Below are 23,678 nucleotides of genomic sequence, written 5' to 3' on the forward strand. Positions count from 1 at the left end.
AACCTTATTTTACTTGATTGTCATCCTTGGTTAACGTCTTAAGACTCAAATTTCTGAACATCCAAATGATGTGCTGGCTCTTGAATACTTTACTGCTGCTGCACATTGACTGTTAGTTAAGAGTTCCCATGTTGCATATTCATACCTTTTAGTCATCCTTTTTAAAAGCCATCCTTTCATTCTCTCTTTTATTTCCCATTGTAATTTCTCCTTTTTTTGGGAACCATTCCGTTTGTTTCCTTTTGTTGTTTTCTCAAGGACGGCGACTCTGATAGTGGGGATGACTCAGATAAGAGGTCTTGTGAAGAGAGCTGGAGACTGATCACTTCCTTGAGGGAAAAGCTGCCCCCCAGCAAGCTACAGACTATAGTGAAAAAGTGTGGATTACCCAGCAGTGGGAAGAGAAGAGAGCCGGTTAAAATGTACCAGGTCCCTCAACGCCGCCGCATCACCAAGGACTCCAAATGGGTGACCATCTCAGACCTGAAGATCCAGGCGGTCAAGGAAATCTGTTATGAAGTAGCACTCAATGACTTCCGCCATACTCGGCAGGAAATTGAGGCACTAGCCATCGTAAAGATGAAGGAGCTGTGTGCAAGCTACAGTAAGAAGGACCCCAATGAGCGGGACTCGTGGAGGGCGGTGGCTCGGGATGTCTGGGACACTGTGGGCGTCGGTGATGAGCGCATTGAAGACGTCATTACCAATGGGACCCGAGTAGGGGGGGTTGTGATGGATGAACTAAAGGTGCATATCGACAAGCTGGAGGACATCCTGCACGAGGTGAAGAAACAGAATAACATGAAGGACGAGGAGATTCGGGTTCTCAGGCACAAGATGGTCAAAATGGAGAAGGTCCTTCCGTTGATCACCCCGGAAGGCCAAGAAAAGCCGCCTGTTATCGCCGCCCAACCCCCCCCACCCGCCGCCCAACCCCCCCCACCATGTGAAGGAAAACCTCCTGTGCCCGAGAGACCCGATGAGGAAGAAGGAGATTTACAAACAGGCCAAGGCGCAGGAGATGACTCCACCCTCAAACGAGGCCACATGCGCTGGATGCGTCAAGAGCAGCAACGCCTCAAGAACCTTCAACAACAAGAGATCTCCAAGCAGCTCCGCAGGCACACAGGGCCCCATCGCTTTATACCCCCAGAAGACCGCAAGCTACGCTTCCCCTTCAAAAGTAACCCTAAACACCGCAACTCGTGGAGCCCTGGTACCCACATCATTATCACAGATGAGAGGGTAGTTGAGCTTAAGGTGCCCAAAGAAGCTGTAGAGGAAGAGGAGGGAGAAAGTCAGGCCGGGGAACATCTTCAATGTGAGGAGAAAATGGCTGCCTCGGTTCACGTTACACCTCCCTTGCCAAGCCCACCTGTCCAGTACAGAAGCAAAGACTTGGAGCAAAGTCTGAGCCAGGGCCACAGGCACAACTACAGGAACAGCCATCACCAGCAGCCCCACGAGCGAGTCCGCAGCAACTCTTTCAATCACCGCCAGCGGCCGTCTGGCTCCATGGAGTCACTGCAGCACGCCGAATCCAACAGGAGGCATTCACAGTCGTTCTACCAGCCCCGCCACTATCAGAACTACCCACCACATCTCCAGCCACACCCGCAACAACAACAACAACACTACCACCAACAACAACAACAACAACAGCCCTACCACTATAATAGCATGCAGTATTCAAACGCCAGCTTCAATAGTTACCAACAGTACCATCACACTGACCAAGCAAACCATCCAATCAACTTTCAGGCGCCACCAAGGATGCGCAGGCAAATGTCTGCTCCGAACCTCAAAGCCAACAGAGAGACGACAGTCTGAGTGGGACGTGTGGGATGAGACTTTGATACACTTTTAATAGGCAAACACATTACAGATCACAACTCAGCTCAGAATTCTGAGTCCGACAGCTAAAACTGTGACTTTTGCACTTGAACAGTGTTATTGGTTGATCCAAATTCGAATTGTATGTACTATAAAGAGACATTTTATCTTCAGCATAATCTATGCCGTGTTACCACTGTGCTGCTTTGTGTGCTCTGCTCTGTCGCCTCTTGCATTGGGAGCGCTGTCATAAGGAATCCAAGCCAACAGATGAGGGGGACGGGGGACTGTCTCTCAGAAGGAGACGGGGACTTCTCTGTACATTTCTTCAGTTTGTGTGACAGTTCATCAATCATGCTTTGATTTGCCAAAACATCCTCACTGTTGGGTTTTTGAATTTGACGTCTTTGCCGTTTTAGTATTGATTCATCATGAATGTTTTATCCACCACTACATCAAAACGTTTAGGTGCCCACCGCCTCATCTGTCATCCAAAATAAGGACTGAAATCATCCTGCAGTTATTTCTCTTTATCATCCAGAGGTTGAGTTGTTGGGAGGGGAAAGAATCTTTACAGTTTAACCTTTTCCTGTGGTAAATTTGTCTCTAAATGTAAACTGGTCCAGATCCTTGGATGGAGCCATCACTCACTCTGTGTGACATCTCAGCATTAACTGTGACTTAACTTCATGCACTGGTCCACTGGGTGACTGACCACCTTTTGAATGAAACATGAAGGACAGTGCTCAGACAGTGGACTGTTAAAAAGTGCCTTTTGGTTCTTTCAACATTAACCCTTCATTTACACCTCAGTATTTCCTTTCCCTTCCTATTGATCCGATTTTCTTAATTGGCTCATGTTTACAAAAGAAATCTACTTATCATTTCTAACTAAAACTTACTCTTTAGCAGTAAAATACTTATTTACTCGCATGTATCCTGTTTTTAAATCAATCAAACCACTTCATTGCTTGACTCCAAACTTAGTTTTTATTGGAAAGGTGTTTTTATTGAGTTTTCTTTCAGTTATGTGACTGCCACTAACATTACAGTATTTTGCACTCTTTCAAGTCACAGATAAGCTGTATAATGATGAGTATGGAATGTTGAGCAATAAGTTACTCAAATCTAGAAAGAAACGTATTTTAACTGCCTTAACCACATATCCTCTTTAATGTGTGTGTATCATTAATTACTTGATACTTTATACCAGAAATCCTGGAGTACATGAAAAGCCTCTTACCTAAAGCTGGGTTACATTTTAAAATTATCATTAATAAATGAAATTAAGCCCCGTCTGCGCTCAAAGTAATCCAGAATGCCTCCAATCATTCTGTTATGGAAACCCCACATCGAGGTCGGAGCTCTGATTTCCATTTCCTGTGGTTTTAAGATTACATTTTGAGTTTGTGCTTCACTGAGTAAGCACAGAGTACAGAGTCTCTGAGGGGTGGATGTCTAACAGGGTGTTGTCATGGTTCCCAAAAGACTCGCCTTTAAAAATGTCAGGGAGAAGACAAAGCCTTGGAGTGTTTGCATAATGTTGTTTGGGAGAAGTATCCATGTGAAATGAGATATTGATGACCGCCTTGCTTTGGCTGCATTCGACGCCACATATGCATGATAGATGAATCAGATTGATGCTCTATGAAACATCAATGTCGGCTTTTTTTTGCATCTATGAAGCAGTTGTTTATTTGAAAGAGCAGCGAGTCTGCCTTTCTCTTTTCTCGCAGCTCTCTAAGCTTTAAAAGAAGCCTCAGATTTTTACATTTCATTACCAGATGGCCTTCAGACCATTTTAGAGACACTAATGGCTCTAACTGTGTCTCAAGATTACTTTGAGGACGATGAAATAGTATTCTGCCTTTCGTCCTTCCTAGGTTTTAACAGTATTCTGTATATTCTGCCTTATAATGCTGTAACACAAACCAAATGAAACATGTAAGTCTAGCCTCTCCAATCTTTACGACTATCTCTGCATGCATCGGCTTACACTTCTTCACGCTCCATTAAAGAATGTTATTTAACGTATACACTGGTGCTGACAGCTACCAGGTAAGCTGGAAAGAATGCAACATCAAACAGACAATGTACAGTTTACCCTTCTGTTCAAATATACAGTACATACTGTGTGTGTCTGTGTTAGGCCTCATTTCAAGTTTGTGGTGTACGTCTTCTATCAAGTGCCTCATTGTGGCTGTGTACCAAGTTGTGATGCTCCTTAATCAAGCACTCTGTGCAAACATACAGTAACTGTTTCAGCTGTGTTGTTCACAGGTGTCAAATATAGAAGAATATATTGAAGCCCTGTGTTGCTGGAAATCTATTTTCAAAGTATGACTGAAATAAAATGACCTGCTCCGAATGCACGCACGTTTATTTATGTTGCACCATTCAGAGAAGAGGATTTTTAAGTGCTTTACAAGCTGAGACTTAAGAAGAAGAATAGAAGTTAGAATCCGTTCTCTGCATCGACACAAGGGGGATAAAGATGCAGAGTTGTCATGTGATATCCCCGACAAGGAAAACTGAAAACACACAGGTAGCAGACGCCGGCTAATAGTCACGGTTTTGTGTCACCGCTGACAAATATAGTGTCGCCTACCTGAAATTCACACCTCTCCTGTCTTGAACAGAGGAAGCATCGCATTGGGATATTTTTAGCAAACTATAACTTGCCGGCTACCATTTCTGACATTGATCAATATACTTGGGGGTATGTGGCAACAGTTTTCCATGTAGAAACTGGACTCGTGAACAGGAATCGTGCACCAGATGAGAAATAGGGAGCGATTTAGCTTTGAGCGCCTAATGGGAATGACAGTTGATTTTGCTTTTATCCACATTTTTTTTTTCATCATAATTTTTCAGGCATTCATTGGCTTCATTTCATCCTCAAACATCTGAATAGTTTGAATCTGTTGTTTGGTCATTTATGAACAAAAGGGTCACATTTTTACAGGTTGTAGATTGTTAAACATTTTACAGAATCTACTATTTGTGACGGTTGATTAGTTAGTTAGACATTTTAAAGACGACAGGGAAAGTTTTATATATATTTGATATACTTGAACAAATGCTTCATATATAAATCGGTCATGGAAATCATTTAGTAGCAGACTTCCACACAGTACAGTTTCTCTGGCTGCGTTTCTGAAGGTTGTTTGGGTCGGAGCATTGAGCTGCAGCTTTGTCACTGGCTCTCTCTTGGCCTGTGGTGGGCTGGCGGCAGGGAGGAGGAGGTCATGGACAGATGAAAAGGCAGCATTGTCTTCCCAGAAGACAGTGAACAAACAGGATGAGGTCATCGGGACCACAGCCTGTCCTGCACTGATGGCGCCCCTCATTGGATTACACTTGACTCAGCCTGTACCAGCACCTCTCCATTTCCATCCTGCCCCATTTGTCTCAGATTGTATGATGCTGTTTGTTAAAGCTGTCAAACTCAAACCGCACTTTCAAAACCACATTACAAAAGACGACAAGTCGGCCTTTCAGTCGCTGCTGTGGCTAAACGTTTGAGGTTACTCGCTGTTCCTCATTGCTGCCGAATCACATTTTCCATTATTTTTACAGTCTGGTTGATCAGGCAGTTCTTACAGTGGACAGACAGGTTTTGATTTTTGATTGTGTAATGTCGATTTGCATAAAAAAATCCAGGAGAGTCTCAAGCTTTGTTGTCTAAGAACCAACATCACTCACTTGTTCCCACTTAGGCTCAGTTGTAACCCTGCATCTTTTGACGTTGTCATGGTGACCAAAGTCTCCACTAGGCTTTCTTTATCGTAGAGATCTAAGTCTGGTGTTGATGTTGCTGCTACCTGGACCTGCTGTAGTCGTGGCTGATGGGCAGCTTGTCCGTCTTCTCTCTCCTCTCTCTCCTGTGTGTCGGTGTCCAGGCTTACGAGAGCAAGTTGCAAGAACTTCAGAAACAGGTGGAGACCCGCTCGCTCGTGGCCGAGACCCCAGATGAAGAAGAGGAGGAGGAAGAAGAGGAGGAAGAGGGTGTGTACTGTGTAACTTTAGCCAACAATTGTGTCCTGCAGATAATTTGTCGTCTGAACTAAACCAGAAGAATTCACCTTCTTTCTTTTGCTCCAAATTCTCTGTCCAGAGCCTAAACTACTTGGATGTGCGTATACAGTCGTACTTTCTCTTTCATAAACAAGACGTAATATCAACCTCATTCAAATTAATGGACACATTTTTAATATTTCCATACTAATTATGTATCAGGAACAAGCAGGTGATTAACATTCACTTTAATGCCACAGTACTAATGAAAGATAAACAAACCTCTTTAAAGGACCATGCTGGCACTTGCAGTTACAAATTGTGCGTAAATTACTGCTGACAACTTTCCAAAGTTTATTCTAAGATGTCCTCATTTCATTCTGTGGTACATTCAAGGACACAGCAGACACTTGAGAACCTAAACAAAATATAAAACCCCTATAAAGGCCCATTTTGTCACATTGTACAGTTTCATCATGTTTACATTGAAATTTGATTCATTATTTATTTGTGAAATGACCTCGATTAGGTTCTAGTCCTTTGTTTTTAAAACGTGTCAGCAGTAACGTACAAGTGTGATTTGTAAGTGTGTGTGTGTGTGTGTGTGTGTGTGTGTGTGTGTGTGTGTGTGTGTGTGTGTGTGTGTGTGTGTGTGTGTGTGTGTGTGTGTGTGTGTGTGTGTGTGTGTGTGTGTGTGTGTGTGTGTGTGTGTGTGTGTGTGTGTGTGTGTGTGTGTGTGTGTGCGCGCCCCATATTAACCTGAGCTCTGCGTGTGGCCCTCGCAGTGCCGTGGACTCGGCATGAGTTCGAGCTGGCTCAGTGGGCCTTCAGGAAGTGGAGGTACCATCAGTTCACCTCCCTCCGAGATCAGCTGTGGGGGAACGCCGTCTACCTGAAGGAGGCCAACGCCATTAGTGTGGAGCTGAAGAAGAAGGTAACCACGGTGACATTTCAGTTCATCTACTGAGACCTTTAAGTGGAAAATACCATTCAGACAAACTACAAGCCCTGAAAAGCCTAGAGAGCATTTGTTTTCTTCTAATATGCGGACTTAACTCTTAAGACTTAAAGCAAAATGCATTTGATTCGCCCCCATGGATTTCAGCCACTTGGAGTCTGTAATATGAACATAGAGCCTCAGATTGAGACACACACAAAATGAGATCTCTCTTGTGGAGTGTCTCTTGTTGCGATGCGTCATCCTGACAGATATTCTGATTGACTGTAAAGCACCATGACGACATTGCTTGACGTACTGACCGGATTCCAACGCCACACAAAGCCACGTGATGATGTCATGAAGGACACCGCAAGGTTGATTAAGATTCCTCTCCGGCTCAGGCTGATGCTGGTGCTTTAATTAAGGGGATGTGTACAGTAACTCTGAGCAGATGTTTGAGACGGTAAATCATCAGTAGCTCGCTTGGTCGCTTATTCTGAAGCAGAAAAGAAATCAATCGCCTATAAATCAGACGCTGAGCCTTTTCTAGGTTTGCTGTAAGCCGGCCGTCCATCAGCGGAGGGGGGAGGGGTGATTTATATTTATATTTGGTTTAGCACGTCGGGTCTTAGGCGCACGTGATTGATCCTGGAGATGCAACATTCATCACAGAGACGTCTCCAGGCTGAGTCTTAATCTGCTCCTGCTCCCAGTGTTACCCGGTGGTTTAGCATATTGCCTCCAGCTGATACCGGACTGACGACGGCACAAAGGTGGAGACCAGTATGGATCTGTGTTCCCTCACACACACATGGGCGATCTGTCTGCAGTGATTAAGGCCTCCGCTCTGCGCTCTCCTCTCTCCAGGTCCAGTTCCAGTTTGTCTTGCTGACAGACACTCTGTACTCGCCGCTGCCTCCCGAGCTCCTGCCACCGGAGCCGGAGAAGGAGCGAGACGCCAGGCCTTTCCCACGCACCGTGGTGGCCGTAGAGGTCCAGGATCTGAAGAACGGAGCCACACACTACTGGTCCCTGGAGAAACTCAAGTAATTCCCATACCACAACATAAGATAGTCCTGTTTTAATTAGATTTGTTTCAGATTTACAGTGTTGACTCGGCTCCAGCGGCAGATCGGAGCGTCGCTTTACCCACATATCTGTACATCACATCTTATTTCCACACATGTCAGCGCCTCTGGCCATTAGACGAGCCCGTATTCTCCCTGCGTCTCATTAATGTTAAGTGCGTTGTGTCGTCATTTACAGGCAGAGGCTGGAGCAGATGAGAGAGATGTACGACCGCGCAGGAGAGATGGCCTCCTCCAACCAGGAGGACGAGGAGGGCGCTCTGACAGGAAGTGACCCCTTCTACGACCGCTTCCATTGGTTCAAACTGGTGGGCAGGTATGTAAACGTAACAAGGGAAACACACACACACACACACACACACACACACACACACACACACACACACACACACACACACACACACACACACACACACACACACACACACCATGCAGGAATGTATATTTGTTTTCTCTGGTCTGTCTGGTTTTGCTTTCGTCACTTTATTCAGATTCTGTCTGTTGATTTGCTTTCCGTTCCATTATTCATGTCATGGTTCGATGCTTTTATTGTTTCATTTCCTGTCATTAGAGCCGAGCTGTATGAATGATTTAACACATAATATATCATGTTTTCTTTTTTTTTTATCTTATTTGTATATTTCTTTGGCATGAAATGATGTTTTTTAGTTTGTTTCATTTGTGATTTCATTTATTTTCTTTTGATTTCATGTCACTTATCAGTTTGGAGTTTTTTTTATTTTGTTTTGTTTATTTTCATTTCACCCTATTAATATCTTCCTTGTGTTGATGTCATCAGTTTCTGGTCAATAACAAACAAAAGCCTTCTGCATTGATCGCCTTCAGCTACATTTGTTGTTCATATTGATTGTTGATTACTTATAAATCAATGTTTATGTTACATGCCTGTGTAAAGTAAGCTACCCAGTAAGAAAAAACTTATACCTCTGATCTATACCTTACCTGTACCGTTACCTTTACTTGGCAACCTTCCCAAACTTCCCACCCCCGCCCCTTCAGCGCCCCCATCTTCCACGGTTGCGTCAACGAGCACCTGGCCGACCGCACGCCCTCGCCCACCTTCTCCACCACCGACTCGGAGATCACCGAGCTGGCCGATGAGCGCCAGAGCGAGATGTCCGACCTGATTGACGACGAGGCCTTCGTGGACGACACCAGCTCGGACGCCGGCACTGAGGAAGGCTCGGACATCTTCAGCGACGGCCAGGACCCCTTCTACGACCGCTCCCCCTGGTTCATCCTGGTGGGAAGGTTGGTGATCAGGCATCTCCACGTCCTCCACACGGGGAGAGGAGGGTGAAGGGGTGCTGGCTTGGTTCTGTGGGCTTTTTTTAGGTTATTTAGAGCTAAAAAACAAAAAACAATAATGCCAAAAACACATATTAGGACTAGCAGATGTATTCACGTTGTTTCAAGTGTAACTGTTGAAATAGAGGGCAGGACAGAGACTCTACACACTCAGGCCTCATCTTTATTAACTCTTCTATTACAGAACATCATGTGCATTGGGGGTGAATGAGTCATGAAAGGCAGCGGTGCTTTCAGGCTCAGAGAGACGCTTGTGTCGCTCTGTAATTATCACCAAAATCTCCCTTGCTTGAATAATATCCTCATCAGATTCTTTATATTGCAGCTTTGCAGGGACAGACTGAAAGCCTGTTCTGAATTTAATGCGATTAGTCACAAATCTGTGAGCACAGGCCGGCTTTGGGTAGTTTAGAATCAATAGCTGTAAAAACAAATTGAAAAGCCACCATTCCTTTTTCTCTCCGCCTCCTCCCAGCGTGATGTCTCACCCTCTCTCCCCCCTTCCACCCCCCCACCATCGCCACAGTGCTGACTGTATTAACTCCCCATCTGTGTGTATTCGCTCATATTGCCGTTCATTTGTATTTTTGCTGGTTAAACCCCATTTCTTTTGTTTACATAGAATACTGAATTATCCTGCTTATTCCTTTAAAACCCGCTGCCCACCTCGCTTCCTTCCAGGCTGGAGGAAGCTTCTGTATCGTAAACATCGCGGCTCGGTGATAAACACGGCACGCTCCCCTCTCAGAATCAGACGGACAGGCAGGTAGATGTGGGCGTGAAGCCAGCCAGACTCTCTGCAGCTCAGCCGTAGCTCACACACATGCGTCATCGCGATGGCGCAGATTGATACCTCTCCTCCACCTCGGCCTTGGGTTCTTCCCTGAATAGCGGGGAGCAAACGAGCGCGGGGGTGTGGAGGCGCTGAGGGTTAGAGGGAGAGAAAGAGTAGGTCACTATGGGCCGCAGCAAATCAAGCGACAACAAAGCCAAATGTCAGCGTGAGTGTGTGTGCTGTACCAAAACACAATAAACACTTTTTTTTTCTCTCAGTCTTTACTGCAGCACCTCCGTCACACTGTCATCACCTCGTCACCGTCACAGTCTATTAAGCGTCTGGTTTAAGCTCCTTTTGAATTTGGATGCCTTTAAGTATGTGCTGTTTTATGTTCTTGTTTTATGTGATGCTGATCCTCTAACACTTTGTCACTAATTGTGTACAGTGTGTTATTGCCATTATTCCATATGTGTGTGTGTGACGCTGGTAGCAGATGCTTTCTACATGTCTCTGTAGAAACATCACAGCTATCAGGAAACTGTCTCCATGTGTTTCTGTACACGTCTCATTTGCTTCTAATGGAATAGAACAACCAAACATTGTTAACAATCAGAAATCTGTTGTTTTTCCTCTCCAGCTCCACTGCAGCAGCTGTTGCCAGGTTTTCATATTTCTCTGATCCTTTTTTTTCCCCTCACAGAGCTTTTGTGTACCTGAGCAACCTGCTGTACCCTGTGCCGCTGGTTCACCGCGTTGCCGTGGTAACAGAGAAGGGTGAGGTGCGTGGTTTCCTGCGTGTGGGGGTCCAGGCCATAGCCGGTGAGTGATTCATTCTGGAGTCGGCAGCGTCATCGGGGGAAGATTTCTGATTCCCCTCACGCAAAAGGTTTCATCCCTCCTGTGTCTGATTTGTGTGATGTGTTTATAATCGTGTTTAAGAAATCACAGCTCGTCTCCTCTGCCAATCAAGAGAGGAAACATCCGATAGAGTTCTTTTTTTCTCGGATCAGGGACTTTGACCTTCCTCTTGTTGCTCCTGCCTCTGTGTCACTTATCAAACGGCCGAGCCTTCGCAGCCCGTCTTCTTCTTCTTCTTCTTCTTCTTCTTCTTCTTCTTACATTCAATGGTGCACATCCACATTCTGTTGGCTTGTCAAAGAGACGAGCACTTTGCACTCCCAGTAAAGGATGTGTACATTCGGGTCCTCTGTCCACTCTAAACTGAATGCTTTAGTAAACTACCTGTCACTTTAAATTCCTTTTTAATTCTACCTGTAACATGTTGTGTCCTATGGCTTGGGTTTGTACAGCGTCATTGACAAGGCAATCAAATATTGAATATGATTATTCTGCGACACAGCTCTCAGCTAATATTCAATCAAACTACCTCATAACCAGATTAAATGTAAGGGCTCTTAAAATGCTGGAAAGCCACTTGTTCTTGCCGCAAAGATGGAACTCCTCTGGGATATCTTTGTTTTCATTTGTATCTGTTGTGACAGTTTGTGTCTGTGATCTGATGAGAGGATGTTTGTGTATCTGCAGCTGACGAAGAGGCTCCAGACTATGGGTCGGGAGTGAGACAGTCAGGAACCGCCAAGATCTCCTTTGATGATGAATACTTCAGAAAGGTGAGCCCCGACTCAGATGAAGGTAGATTCAACCTCTGAGACATTTCTGTGTGTGTTTGTAATCGACACACAAAAGAAATTGTGTTTTGTTGCTTTTTTATAGGCAACATCTTCTTTTTATTCTCCCTCTACTAACTAAATGCTAATGTGTGCCTCCTCTTCATCCCTCTGCCTCTCCTCGTCCAATCAGAACGACTTCCCCTCCACCGTGATGACCCGCTCCGGCTTGTCCCTGGAAGAGCTGCGCATTGTAGAGGGCCAGGGTCAGAGTTCAGAGGTCATCACACCCTCAGAGGAGATCAACAGAATCAGCGACATGGGTACGTCTCTCAGACCCTCACCTCTGCGCTCGTAAATATTCAACCTCGGCTGGCAGATGGTCGAGTCTGACGTAAAGGAGGACTTAAGGCAGAATGATACGGGGGACGGAGCAGGTTTAGTTATGGAAATGAGGCCGATGCTGCTGTTTGTGCTTTTATTGTGAAGGAATGTGCTTTTATTGTGAAGGAATGTATCAAAAGGTTAGATGGGTGAGCTCAGAAACGTGCAGGAGCCAGAGTTGATTGTGTTTTGTAGAGCTGAGACTTCATTCATATGCAGATCCCATTGCACAGCCGCAGCATCAGGTGATTTCCATTAGAACACAATGGAAAAATCCTGAGCTTCTCCTCCTGTCTCCCGCAGACTTGAAGCTGGAGAATGAGAACAAACTGAGTCACGGCGAAGGTCTGGCAGGTCAGCTGGAGGTCGGCAGCATCTTCACGTTCCGTGTGACGGTGCTCCAGGCCAGCGGCGTCCCACCTGAATACGCCGACATCTTCTGCCAGTTCAAGTAAGCTCACAACAATCGTCTGAAGGGATTTTTGCTATTTTACATGGAAGTTAATTCATTTACTCACCAAAAGGCCTTAAAGAGGGTTGAATTTGAGAAATGTGTCTTTAAAATGTAAAGAAAAAAAAGTCATTCATTTTAGGAAGCGCTTAATTTCCTATTTGATCATTAAAAAATAAAATTAGGAGCAAGAACGAGGAAAACAATGACTGGAAATCGAAAGAAATGGATTTCAGTGTGTTCATTGTCAGTTCACTCACAATAAACACAATCAAATTGCAGTGTAAAGCTCTATTGACACGAGCCTCTCTTTATGTTGAGCTCGACAAAAATTCAAAAAGCGTTCTGTGACGAGCGATCAGATAAATCCTCTGAATTCATTTCAAATAAGTTTTTCTGCAGCATTTTCTGAAACGCCCTCCCTTCCTTCTTAGTTTTCTGCATCGTCATGATGAAGCCTTTTCCACCGAGCCTCTGAAGAATGCCGGCAAAGGAGCTCCTCTGGGCTTTTACCATGTACAGAACGTATGTATACACACACACACGCACGCACGCTCACACACGCACACGCACGTGCACTCTGTATTTTTAACATATTCATATTTCTTGTCCTTCGCTTCAGGTTTCTGTAGAGGTGACGGAGTCGTTTATTGAGTACATCAAGACCAAACCCATCGTGTTTGAAGTGTTCGGTCACTACCAGCAGCACCCTCTGCATCTCCACGGGCAGGACATGATCCGGATGGTGCAGGACTTCAGGTACTTTATGAGCTGAATGATGACTTAAACCCTGAAGTTTCCCAGCTGGGATCTGATTTCCTTTACTTGTTTCTACTTACAGTCCTCAAACTCCATCCAGAAAGTATTACCCCATCCCCATGCCTCTGTCTAAGCCCGGTAAGGATTTCATGTTTATTACACTGCAAACACACAAGATCTGCTTCTCCTTTCACCATCATTACATCATCATTCTTCTGGCTGTCGTGGTTTTTGTTTGCATGCCTCATGTTTCCTTCCATTTTTCTTTCATTTCCTGCTTCCTTTGGATTCTTTTCATCCCCCACGATGCATCACTCCTGCTAATGTGTTTACCCAAAAACCCCCAAATCCCTCACTCGTCCTCCTCAAACTCTCTCTTAAACTCACTCGCACCTCACGGCTCATCGCAAACTCCAGACCACACCCGTAAGATAGAGCTCCTCCGCTACCTGGTGAGCGGCTACATGAACGACAAGGTGCTGGACACGCTGTCGGAGCACGCCAACGCTCTGGCCTCCACCGCCGTGGCCAGCCTGGAGGACGAGGCCGACCTGCCCTCTCACTTCCCTTTCCTCCCCATGCTCTGTGACATGGTGCTGACCGTGCCCAGGCACCATGGTCGGTACACAGCAGACATTAGATGCTATCTGTTAGGTAGCTGTTAGACCAGTGCTGTGCTTTTGTTGTGGTGTAGCTGTAGTGACTGCAGGCTGTAGCGAGATAAAAAACTCCCCCTTTGGGTTTGTGCGTCGCAACTCACCTGCAGGTCCACTGAGGTCCTCTTGGCTCAGTCCAACTCTCCTCCCCTGTAGCTTACAGACCCGTCCTGAGCTCACACCTTTGGGTAAATCTGCTGCGTAAGCCGAAGCTTAAACTGTATAATTAAATTAGGTATTCATCATAATCACAAAGCATCGCAGGCGTAGCTTTGATACGCTAAGGCAGAATGCAGAGGGCTCAAGGCTTTTCAGGCTCGACCGCAGTCCAATTACTGTTCATGCGGAATAAAACGTGTTCATTTCATCCATATCAACAGAACTGAAGGTGTGTAGAAATGAAGCTGGGATATTAAGCCACTCCAGCTGGAACATGATGACGTGCTGCTATAATCTGTGCTTTAGCCTCTGCTAGCATCTCAGTGTGTGTAGATTCTGTGTGTTGATCTTTAGACGTTGTTTACAAGCTAATGAATCAGTAGTCAGGCCCAGCAGTCTGTCTCTATGTACTTCTCTCCTATCCCCTCTGAAAATAAGGCGGCTTCCTGTTGGTCTCACTCCTTTGTTTGTTTGTCAGTTCCAGCCACCAAGCTGAACACCATCACCAAGTCCAACCTGGGACAGTGTGTGAGCAAGTACGACCTGCTGGTGTGGTTTGAGATCAGCGAGCTGGAGCCCACAGGAGAGTGAGTGTCCACACACACACACACACACACACACACACACACACACACACACACACACACACACACACACACACACACACACACACACACACACACACACACACACACACACACAGACATTTAGTCCTCATCTGACCCTCACATATTGTTCTGGGCAAATTTGAGAGTAACCAATATAACCTCAATGACGTCATGCGAGTCTCCTCCAGAGGCCCAAAATGAACAACAATTTAAATATTACCAAATGTTATAATTATTGTACACAGACGCTTACAGGCCCTGCAATTATTTACATCTATAATTGTGGATACCAATTACATACGATGATGTTTTTGTACACAACAACTCACTGCTCTCTGAAACACTCATTAAGAATAAATACAATGTTTGTGGATGCAGATTTTGGATGTGCATCAAACCTTGTGGAGATGCTTGGTCTGGGTCTTGACCTGTTCCATTACTGTAAAAGGACAGATTAAGAACATGTGAGGTTTTAAAATGCTTGTTACATTAATGGCCTCCCTCCTTCAGGTACATCCCTGCTGTAGTGGATCACAGTGGAGCTCTGCCGTGTCATGGCACCTACCTTCTGCACCAGGTACCCTTCATCGGCTCCTCTGTTTACTCTACAAAAGCTAAATCCTTCTTTTAGACCAATGAGTTGTGTTGTTTTTAATCCTAAACTGCTTGTGCTCTGCTGCAGGGGATCCAGCGGAGGATCACAGTGACTCTCATCCACGAGAAAGGCAGCGAGCTCCACTGGAAGGACGTTCGTGAGCTGGTTGTGGGTGAGTGCTCCCTCTCTCTGTCTCTCTCTCTCCCTCTCTCTCTCCCTCTCTCTCTCCCTCTCTCTCTCCCTCTCCCTCTCTCTCCCCCTCTGGGATTATGAGACATCGGAGTGTTCCTGCATGACTGTGTCCTCGTTCGCACTGCAGGGCCGGCACATAACAGGAAAACACACTGCGGATTCCACAGTCTGTGCATTTAGAGCTCTTTGTGTCTGCTTCTCCTCAAGCTTCGTCTCTCTTTAAGCAGTTTATACTGGAGCTGGGAGCTCAGAGACCAAATAATTACATTTCACATCTGAGACTTTCATCTGCTGACGTATTTATGGTACACATGGAGACTTATGAATGAACACACACTCGTTTGATCCTGAACGCTTCATGGTTGTTAAAGACATTCAGGACTTTGTATTCCTTTTGTTATGTTATTTTCCATTAAGTTAAGGGGTTTGAGCTCCTGTCATAGCAGAGATGTTGATGGCACCTGTCCCCGCTCTGTCCCCGCTCTGTCCCCGCTCTGTCCCCTCTCTGTCCACAGGTCGCGTCAGGAGCAAGGCGGAGGTGGACGACAGCGCCGCCGACGCCGTCCTCTCCCTCAACATCATTTCAGCCAAGAACATCAAGTCCTCCCACAACTCCAACAGGTAGGCGTAACGCTCACACCGTCCATTCCTCTGTCCCTTAAAGCTTTTTCTGTGTTTTTGCCTCCATATTTTACTGAAAGCTCATTATAACAAAACCATGGCATGATCGTTTTCCATCTCACTGCTGTTAATTTGCTCCATTGACTCTCTGTGCTTCTCTCTCTCCTCTCTCTCCTCTGCACTCTCTCTCCTCCTGCCGCGGCCGGACTCTTTGATTTTGCTCAGGCTTTCTATTGATAAGGATATCGATAGGTACCAGCGACTGGAGAACATAAGGCTCCTTCTCTGAAAGACCTTTATGCTTCTCAGTAGACTTAGAGCTCTAGTGAGACGTTTCAGTAGCATTCAGTCTCATTTCCTTGACTTTGTCGGCATTTTGCATTAAGTTTGCCTTTATTTCAATTAATATTAACTATCAAGAAGAAGAAAATGTTAAATTCCAAATTACTGATGGACACAAAAGGGCAAACTTAAGTGTAAATGCTCCTCCCTTAGTGTTAGTCTCCTCCCACCTTAGTGAACCACAGTGGTGCTTTATTGTTCCCCACCCGTATTCTGACGAGCCTCTGCAGCCATTAAGGAACAACTAAGAAGAACCACGCTACATATATAAGACGGTAGAATGTTTCGCTGTCTTGCGATCCTGATAATGACCGATCTCATCCTTTTTGTCAGAATACAGGTGGGAAAAACAATAACACTCCACCCAAACCTATTTACCTAAGATGACTGCTTCCTTTGAGATGTTTATAGTCTGAGTCCTGCCACAGAGGCGCTGATAGGGCAGACTGTGTGTGTGTGTGTGTGTGTGTGTGTGTGTGTCAGTCTGGCCATGTAAGAGTGCCTCCTGCTGGTACAGATAGGAACAGCACAGGATGAGTTACCTGACTGACTGGCAGCCATTTAAGTTGATATCTAGGAGAGGCTTTCCTTCCATCCATCCATCCTTCTCTCATTCTCTGCGTCCTCCATTATGGTTGCTCATGTAATCTGACATATGGCTGATGTCTCTATCTGTGTCAGAGCTGTCACACATGGAGCAGGTGGCTGTCACACACACATACCACACTCTGGGCACATTCTTAACACACTGTTAACCAGAGGGGCCCCTGCTGGTGTGTCTGTGTGTGGAGGTCTCACCTAAGTGTGTCTGCTCACATCCTGTCATCACTACGGCTCGCTGACAGAGGACTGACTGAGTGTTAAGCTGATCTATATCGCAGTGCTAACAGACTTTAGCTGCGTTGAGTCCCAGTTTGAGGTTTATATCTGATTTGTTTTGGACCTTAAGATTCTTTTCTTCCCCTTCTCCAGGACCTTCTACCGCTTTGAGGCGGTGTGGGACAGCTCGCTGCACAACTCCCTCCTGCTCAACCGCGTCACTCCCTATGGAGAGAAGATCTTCATGACCCTTTCTGCATATCTGGAGGTTAACAAACTGCGCTCTTATATTTTTCCTATCTTTTCCCTTCTGTGTGTCACCTTGGCTAACCTGCTGAGTGTGTGTGTGTGTATGTGCGTGCGTGTGTGTGTGTGTCCTCTCTGCAGCTCGATCACTGCATCCAGCCGGCCATCATTACCAAAGACATCTGCATGGTCTTCTACTCCCGAGACGCAAAGATCTCCCCTCCCCGTTCCCTCAGGAACCTCTTTGGCAGTGGATACTCCAAGACCCCCGACTGGTAAGGATTCAGACCGGACCACCTGGATCACATCCGGTTCCGGTTCTGCCATGTAATCATAAACACTCACATTTCCTGCTCTCTGTCACAGTAATCGTGTCACCGGCATCTACGAGCTGAGCCTGTGCAAGATGTCCGACACAGGAAGTCCAGGTGAGCAACTGAAACTTTAAGATACCACCAAAATAAATGTTGGAGCACGAGCTGTGAACCCACTGCTGCTCCTCTTCAATCTTTTAGGGATGCAGCGGAGGAGGAGGAAGGTCCTGGATACGTCTGTGGCTTATGTGCGTGGAGAGGAGAACCTGGCAGGCTGGAGGCCCCGAGGAGACAGTCTCATCCTGGAGCACCAATGGGAGCTGGAGAAAATGGAGCAGCTGCATGAGGTTGGCGCTCATGCCTGCTATACATGCAGAGAGTGGGAAAAAAGTTTTATTCTATATGATTCTAACCTGATTCTGCCTGTTTCTTCCTCTTCCAGGTGGAGAAGACTCGCCACCTGCTCCTGCTGAGGGAGAAGCTGGGAGAAACGGCTCCCGTGGGAACGGCGCCCACCGCCAAGACGCTGAGCGAGTGTCTGTCGCCCAGCATGAGCTCGGGCACCCTGTCCACCTCCACATCCATCTCCTCTCAGATCTCCAGCACCACGTTCGAAAGCGCCATCACGCCCAGCGAGAGCAGCGGCTACGACTCGGCCGACATCGAGAGCCTGGTGGACCGGGAGAAGGAGCTGGCCACCAAGGTGAGAGCCAGACGCCAACCGCCACAAACTGCCTGATTTCTCCTTCTGAGCTCTGACCACTGAACCCGTCTTTTGTTTGTTGTAGTGCCTGCGCCTCCTGACACACACCTTTAACAGCGAGTACAATCAGCTGTGCAACAGCATCAGCGACTGCAAGGTGAGAAGAGACAACATCCTGATGAACCACAAACCAGCGCCATCAGAAGCTCCGCTGAGCCTCTAACGCGTTTCTCTCGCTTCTCCTTCCTCCGCAGCTGTCGGACATCTCGCCCATGGGACGCGACCCGTCGGTGACCAGCTTCAGCAGCGCCACCCTCACCCCCTCCTCCACCTGCCCGTCGCTGTCGGACTCCCGCTGTGGCTCCATGGACCAGAAGTAAGACGTTCATTCAGTCCCTCTCTTCTCTAAATGTCAGCAGGGACGCGTCACGTTTTGGTAGGTTACAGTTATTGACTGGAGTGTTTTGTTCCTCAGGACCCCAGAGAACAGCTCCCGGGCCTCCAGCCCCGCCTGCTCAGACTACGAGAACTTCCCCATGGTTCCCACCCTGGAGGCTTCCTACCTGGCACGAGCCGGGAAGAACGAGTTCCTTAACCTGGTGCCAGATATCGAGGAAATGCGGCCTGGGTAAGAGCGGCCATGTTCGATACTTTGATACGTTTGATTTGAACTCCTGAGGATGATTTCAACCACAAGGGAACCAGCCTGAGCTCATAATTCTCCACAAAAACGACCTTTCTCTCTCTCTGGCTCCTTATCAGGTCTGTGGTGTCGAAGAAAGGCTTTCTCAGCTTCATGGAGCCACGATCCAACTCGTGGGTGAAGCATTATGTGGTGGTGCGCCGCCCCTACGTCTTCATCTACAACAACGACAAAGACCCGGTGGAGCGCGGCGTCCTCAACCTGTCCACTGCACAGGTGGAATACAGTGAAGACCAGCAGGCCATGCTGAAGGTGAACCTCCCTGGAGACCAGCATAGATCTACCACTGCTATATGTCTCATTTAGCAACAAGAAAGTTCCAAATATCTTCTGTATTTCTCTTCCAGACTCCCAACACATTTGCCGTGTGCACAAAACACAGAGGAATCCTCCTGCAGGCCAACAACGACAAAGACATGAACGACTGGCTGTACGCATTCAACCCACTGCTGGCAGGAACGATAAGGTAATGCACAGAGAAACACACAGACACACACACACACACCAGATCCCGTCAAACTACTCGGCCAATGTTGTTCCCAACATTAACCGATGTCGTTCTCCCCCCACAGATCCAAGCTGGCCAGGAGGCGCAGCGGCCTGTTGAAGAACTGAGGGCGACGCCCCCACATGGAACCGCAGCTTCCACTCTTCTTCTGAAAAGCCTTTGAGCAAACAAAGTGTTAACACTTATTAATCATTGTGATTCTTGACGGTTTTCTCTCGTATGTAGACTTGTGGCTTCAGTCTCCTTTCATGCGACTAAAAGTTTCAGTTCCTGAGAAATTCGCCTCCTCTCCCCTCTCCCTCCACCAGCCTTCTGCCAGCTCTCTCTCTCTCTCTCTCTCTCTCTCTCTCTCTCTCTCCCTCTCCTTGCGCTTTCTGTGTTTTCGATCCTATGACGGCGTTTTTGGTCTGATTTGGTCCCGCTTCGTTGTCACTCCCTAACCCTCTAACTAGTAGCATGTTGTAATAGTCTACTTGTGTGTGCACGATTCTTCAGAAACTCTTTCTTCTGGCCACAATTTTTCCGTTTTGCCAATCATCCGTAGGAATCATCTCTTATCAGTGTTACTCGTCTCCCGAGAAGACTTTTACGTTAGAGTTCTGTCTTTAGTTTGGATCACGGCGGCGTGACGACTGCAGCAGTCCTCAGGAGTAGAACAGGTTTGCTTCATCCAAAAAAAACTCCCAGGAACCTACAGCGGGAATGATGAAGGGAAAAAGTACAAAGTATTTCCAAGTGGCGTGTCAATTTGACGCTGTTATCGAAGGCGAAGCTGGTTGAAGAACTAATGCTGCTAATGAATTCATGTAGGTTTTTGTTCTCTTTCCAGAAATTAGCAGGAAGTAAATTCTTTGCTCGTCCCACACGCGGCCTGTAAAAATCAAAATGTAAAGCAAAGTGAGACGTCAGGTCACCGTTCCCCGTGTAAAAGTCACATCCCAGCCCCTCCCACTCCTCTCACCACCCTCCCCAGTAGTGCCGTCAGTCCTCGAGTGATTACATGCGATCATGCATTTGTGTCAAAAACAAAACAAAACCCCAAAACATGCAAACTGAAGAAAGAAGCGACGATACATGAAGATTATTCATAGCTCGGCGGTGAAGACGATGATGTCAGAGACCTTTTTATTTTTTGTCATTTCTACTCAGATGAGCAGGCGACAAAACAGGATTCAGGGGAATGAGAGAGAGGAGGAGGAGGAAGATGGTCAGAACTCTGAAGAGAAGGCCGTGTGTACATATGTTCTAGGATCAGTGTGGTAGTTGCCTCTCATGTAAGACATTCCTCTCAGCTCTTCTAACTCTTAGCACTTTTTTCTTACGCTGACGTGTTGAGGAAACTCAAGGCGCCATTTGCTACTTTCTTGTTTTTTCTTTTTCTAACCATCGAATACCGTTACTGAAGACAAAACTCGGCGGAACGGGAGATAAGTTAGAGCGGGAACGGCCTCCACCCCGGGCCGTTATTGGGGGGGGGGGGGGGGGGGCGAAGCTGCTAGCACGACGCCTTCAGGACAGAATTACCCGGTTACAGACCACAGACCCAGGGGTGCGTTCACTGTCACGGGCAAAAAGTGTGGGACAATGAAGCATTTGCAGTTCAGCAGGATGGAATGATGCAACACAGGTTTTCACATCTTTGCGTTCCGTTTTGCGTTCTTGATCCTAAACCTCCTGACTCATCTTTTCTTTTTCTTGTTTTTGTTTAGTTTTTTTATCATTAAGTTTGTATTCTTCTTTTAATCCTTCCGCAGGGAAGTTTTATATGAAATGTTAAAGAGGGCATTTATTTGTTCAATTTTATCCAGCTATGTTGGTGTTTAACCTTATTTTGCACATTAACACGACTATAGCAAGAGAAGGGCCGGTCACTTATACTGCAGATTTGAGTGTGAGATTGTTTGTTAGCTTCATGCGCGTATCAGGAACGCTGATGAGAGCACATATCAAGGCTACACTGGATAGCTGTTATCATGAAGGTTCAGCAAGAAGTGATGATATTTAAAGGAAGGACATATGTTTGCGCAAAGATTTTGTTTAGGAAAATATTTGCTCTGTATTTATTCCAGGTGTGCATTTGGCTCAAGGTAAATCAGGAACTTTGTGTGCCTCTGTTTCTGGGGGTTGGAAGAAACGTGGGCGGGAAGAAACTCTGGCCAACCAACCAGCAGTTTGCCCAGGGGGTTTGTTAAAGGGAGATTCCACCCGTTTTACACATCAAGATTCAGTTAATTGGTAAAAGTTTATTAGTATTAGTTTAGAAAGCTGAATAGTGACTCGGACTTGACCAATAAACTGAGTTTGTGACGTTAAATCGGTGGAATCTTCACTTGAAAGGGACAGAAATGTGTTAAAACAGAGTCACTTTAAATTTTATGAATGTTGCAGTGACGAAGATTGGCGTTTTATCTGATCTGAGAAGAGAAAACACGAGTTTCAGAGTCAGGGATGTTGCTGCCCTCAGGTCAGCCAGCCTGTAGGTCCGCGATATAAAAGAAACAAATGAAAACAGCTCGTTGGATTGTTAATTTCTGAGAAATCGTGTTTCCGATCAATGGAATCTTAACCATCTATGCACTGATGAGAGCTCAGAGTGCACCGTACCTCACAAAGGCTCACCTCCACTTAACTGTATGAAGATGCATATGGATCAGAGCAAAGATTTTCACTCTTACTTTTGGGATTGTGTATTTATTGTTTGCAATGTATATATTAGTTTGCAGCTCTTTGCACATTAATAAAAAAAAGGTTCAACTAACTGGTGAAGGAAACGTCTGGGCGGTTTAGTTGTTCTGCTCGTGGATGAAACCAAATGAAGGTGCGGTGCGGCCTCCCCCCGGGCCGAGCTGAGGGGCGGAGCCAGGATGGATGTCGCTGTGTGCTTTCACATCACTAACAAAAAGGAGGAATAAAAACGAAAACTAAAGCGTAACCTCAGAAGGAGGAGGAGGAGGAGCAGGGTTACATTAGTGCTTCCTTTTTATCAGAAGTCTTGAAAGTTTGATTTGGAGAATATTCACTCATCGCTCATGTTAGACGTATAACAAAACGAGGGTGGTTACACTGAGGTTTTATTTAATTTTGTTCTAATATCAGGGAATATAACACAAAGTAGCTTATGAAAATGACAGTATATCATTGTTGGTGTCTTTCTTCACCTCACCTCTTTGCGTTGATGCCTTTCAAAAACAAAACTCGCCATATTTTGCTTCTTCCCCTCTGACAATTAATATCGGTTTCCCACGATTCCCTTTGGATTTGTTCACTAAACAAATGACCAACCCAGATATTAACACTGTACATTATTTGTCAGACCGGTTTCATTTTCATACTTATTTTGTAAATATCTGTGTTGTATGGGGCTTGAATTACAATGTAAATATGTTTACTGTATTTGTAATAATTATAACCCATTCGCTGTATAGCATAGATGTGTCATGCAGATATCCTAATTCTGTGTATGGTTAATCTTGCACCATTGAACTGTTTAGTGAATGAGGCAACAATAAAAGTGCAAACTGTGCATTAGCAGGACAGGTCTTTGTCTTTGTATACAGCTCGACACGTATTCATGTATTACAACACACAGCTAAAGGAGCCAAAATCACCCATGTTCTACTCTCCATGACCAACCAGCACATGTACAAGCAATTTGGCCAATACTTTTCACACACACAGTATTACTGCAATCAGGAAGTATTAATCGACTCATCTACCAGATTCCAAAACAAGATTGGTTACCTCTCTTGTATACACAGTGTGTTATCAGTGAGTACCATCAACCAACAGATAACCTGTTTGCGTACAGGTCCAACTGCTCAGCCCTGTGTCAAAGGTCACATTGGGTTAAAAACTGCATGGAAACGTGAAATAAACTCCATGAGATGGTGAATCCACATCATAATCATGGTTGTGAGTTAAACTACTATTGACAAGCTGGAGAAACAAAGATTACAAAGAAGAGTATTTTCCACAATACTTTGTATCTTATTTTCAACCTAATTT

At 45.8% G+C, this 23,678-nt stretch overlaps 1 protein-coding gene across 4 annotated transcripts in view; it reads left to right on the top strand.

The window, feature by feature from the left end:
• kif1b (kinesin family member 1B) overlaps positions 1-23,201 on the top strand; it is a 51,025-nt gene extending 27,824 nt beyond the window's left edge. For 2 of the 4 annotated variants that reach the window (XM_076163335.1, XM_076163336.1), the window contains exons 21-46: positions 5,736-5,841; positions 6,636-6,784; positions 7,658-7,836; positions 8,057-8,194; positions 10,686-10,804; positions 11,531-11,616; positions 11,807-11,936; positions 12,301-12,448; positions 12,883-12,973; positions 13,071-13,207; positions 13,290-13,345; positions 14,501-14,609; positions 15,141-15,207; positions 15,313-15,397; positions 15,933-16,038; positions 17,353-17,467; positions 17,587-17,720; positions 17,812-17,873; positions 17,961-18,106; positions 18,202-18,462; positions 18,548-18,619; positions 18,717-18,838; positions 18,938-19,090; positions 19,225-19,417; positions 19,513-19,631; positions 19,738-23,201. In XM_076163335.1, the coding sequence (XP_076019450.1) occupies positions 5,736-5,841; positions 6,636-6,784; positions 7,658-7,836; positions 8,057-8,194; positions 10,686-10,804; positions 11,531-11,616; positions 11,807-11,936; positions 12,301-12,448; positions 12,883-12,973; positions 13,071-13,207; positions 13,290-13,345; positions 14,501-14,609; positions 15,141-15,207; positions 15,313-15,397; positions 15,933-16,038; positions 17,353-17,467; positions 17,587-17,720; positions 17,812-17,873; positions 17,961-18,106; positions 18,202-18,462; positions 18,548-18,619; positions 18,717-18,838; positions 18,938-19,090; positions 19,225-19,417; positions 19,513-19,631; positions 19,738-19,780 (3,126 nt within the window). In that variant the 3' untranslated portion in view covers positions 19,781-23,201. Of the gene's footprint in view, positions 1-258; positions 4,189-5,735; positions 5,842-6,635; positions 6,785-7,657; positions 7,837-8,056; positions 8,195-8,898; positions 9,151-10,685; positions 10,805-11,530; positions 11,617-11,806; positions 11,937-12,300; positions 12,449-12,882; positions 12,974-13,070; positions 13,208-13,289; positions 13,346-14,500; positions 14,610-15,140; positions 15,208-15,312; positions 15,398-15,932; positions 16,039-17,352; positions 17,468-17,586; positions 17,721-17,811; positions 17,874-17,960; positions 18,107-18,201; positions 18,463-18,547; positions 18,620-18,716; positions 18,839-18,937; positions 19,091-19,224; positions 19,418-19,512; positions 19,632-19,737 lie in introns of those variants that run through there. The other 2 variants (XM_076163339.1, XM_076163337.1) reach the window with 2 other exon arrangements.
• The last annotated feature ends 477 nt before the right edge of the window (positions 23,202-23,678 follow it).

This window comes from Genypterus blacodes, unplaced genomic scaffold (genome assembly GCF_046128005.1).
Source record: "Genypterus blacodes isolate CSIRO-AG114 ecotype Tasmania unplaced genomic scaffold, CSIRO-AGI_Gbla_v1 ptg000131l_1, whole genome shotgun sequence".
NCBI lineage: Eukaryota > Metazoa > Chordata > Actinopteri > Ophidiiformes > Ophidiidae > Genypterus > Genypterus blacodes.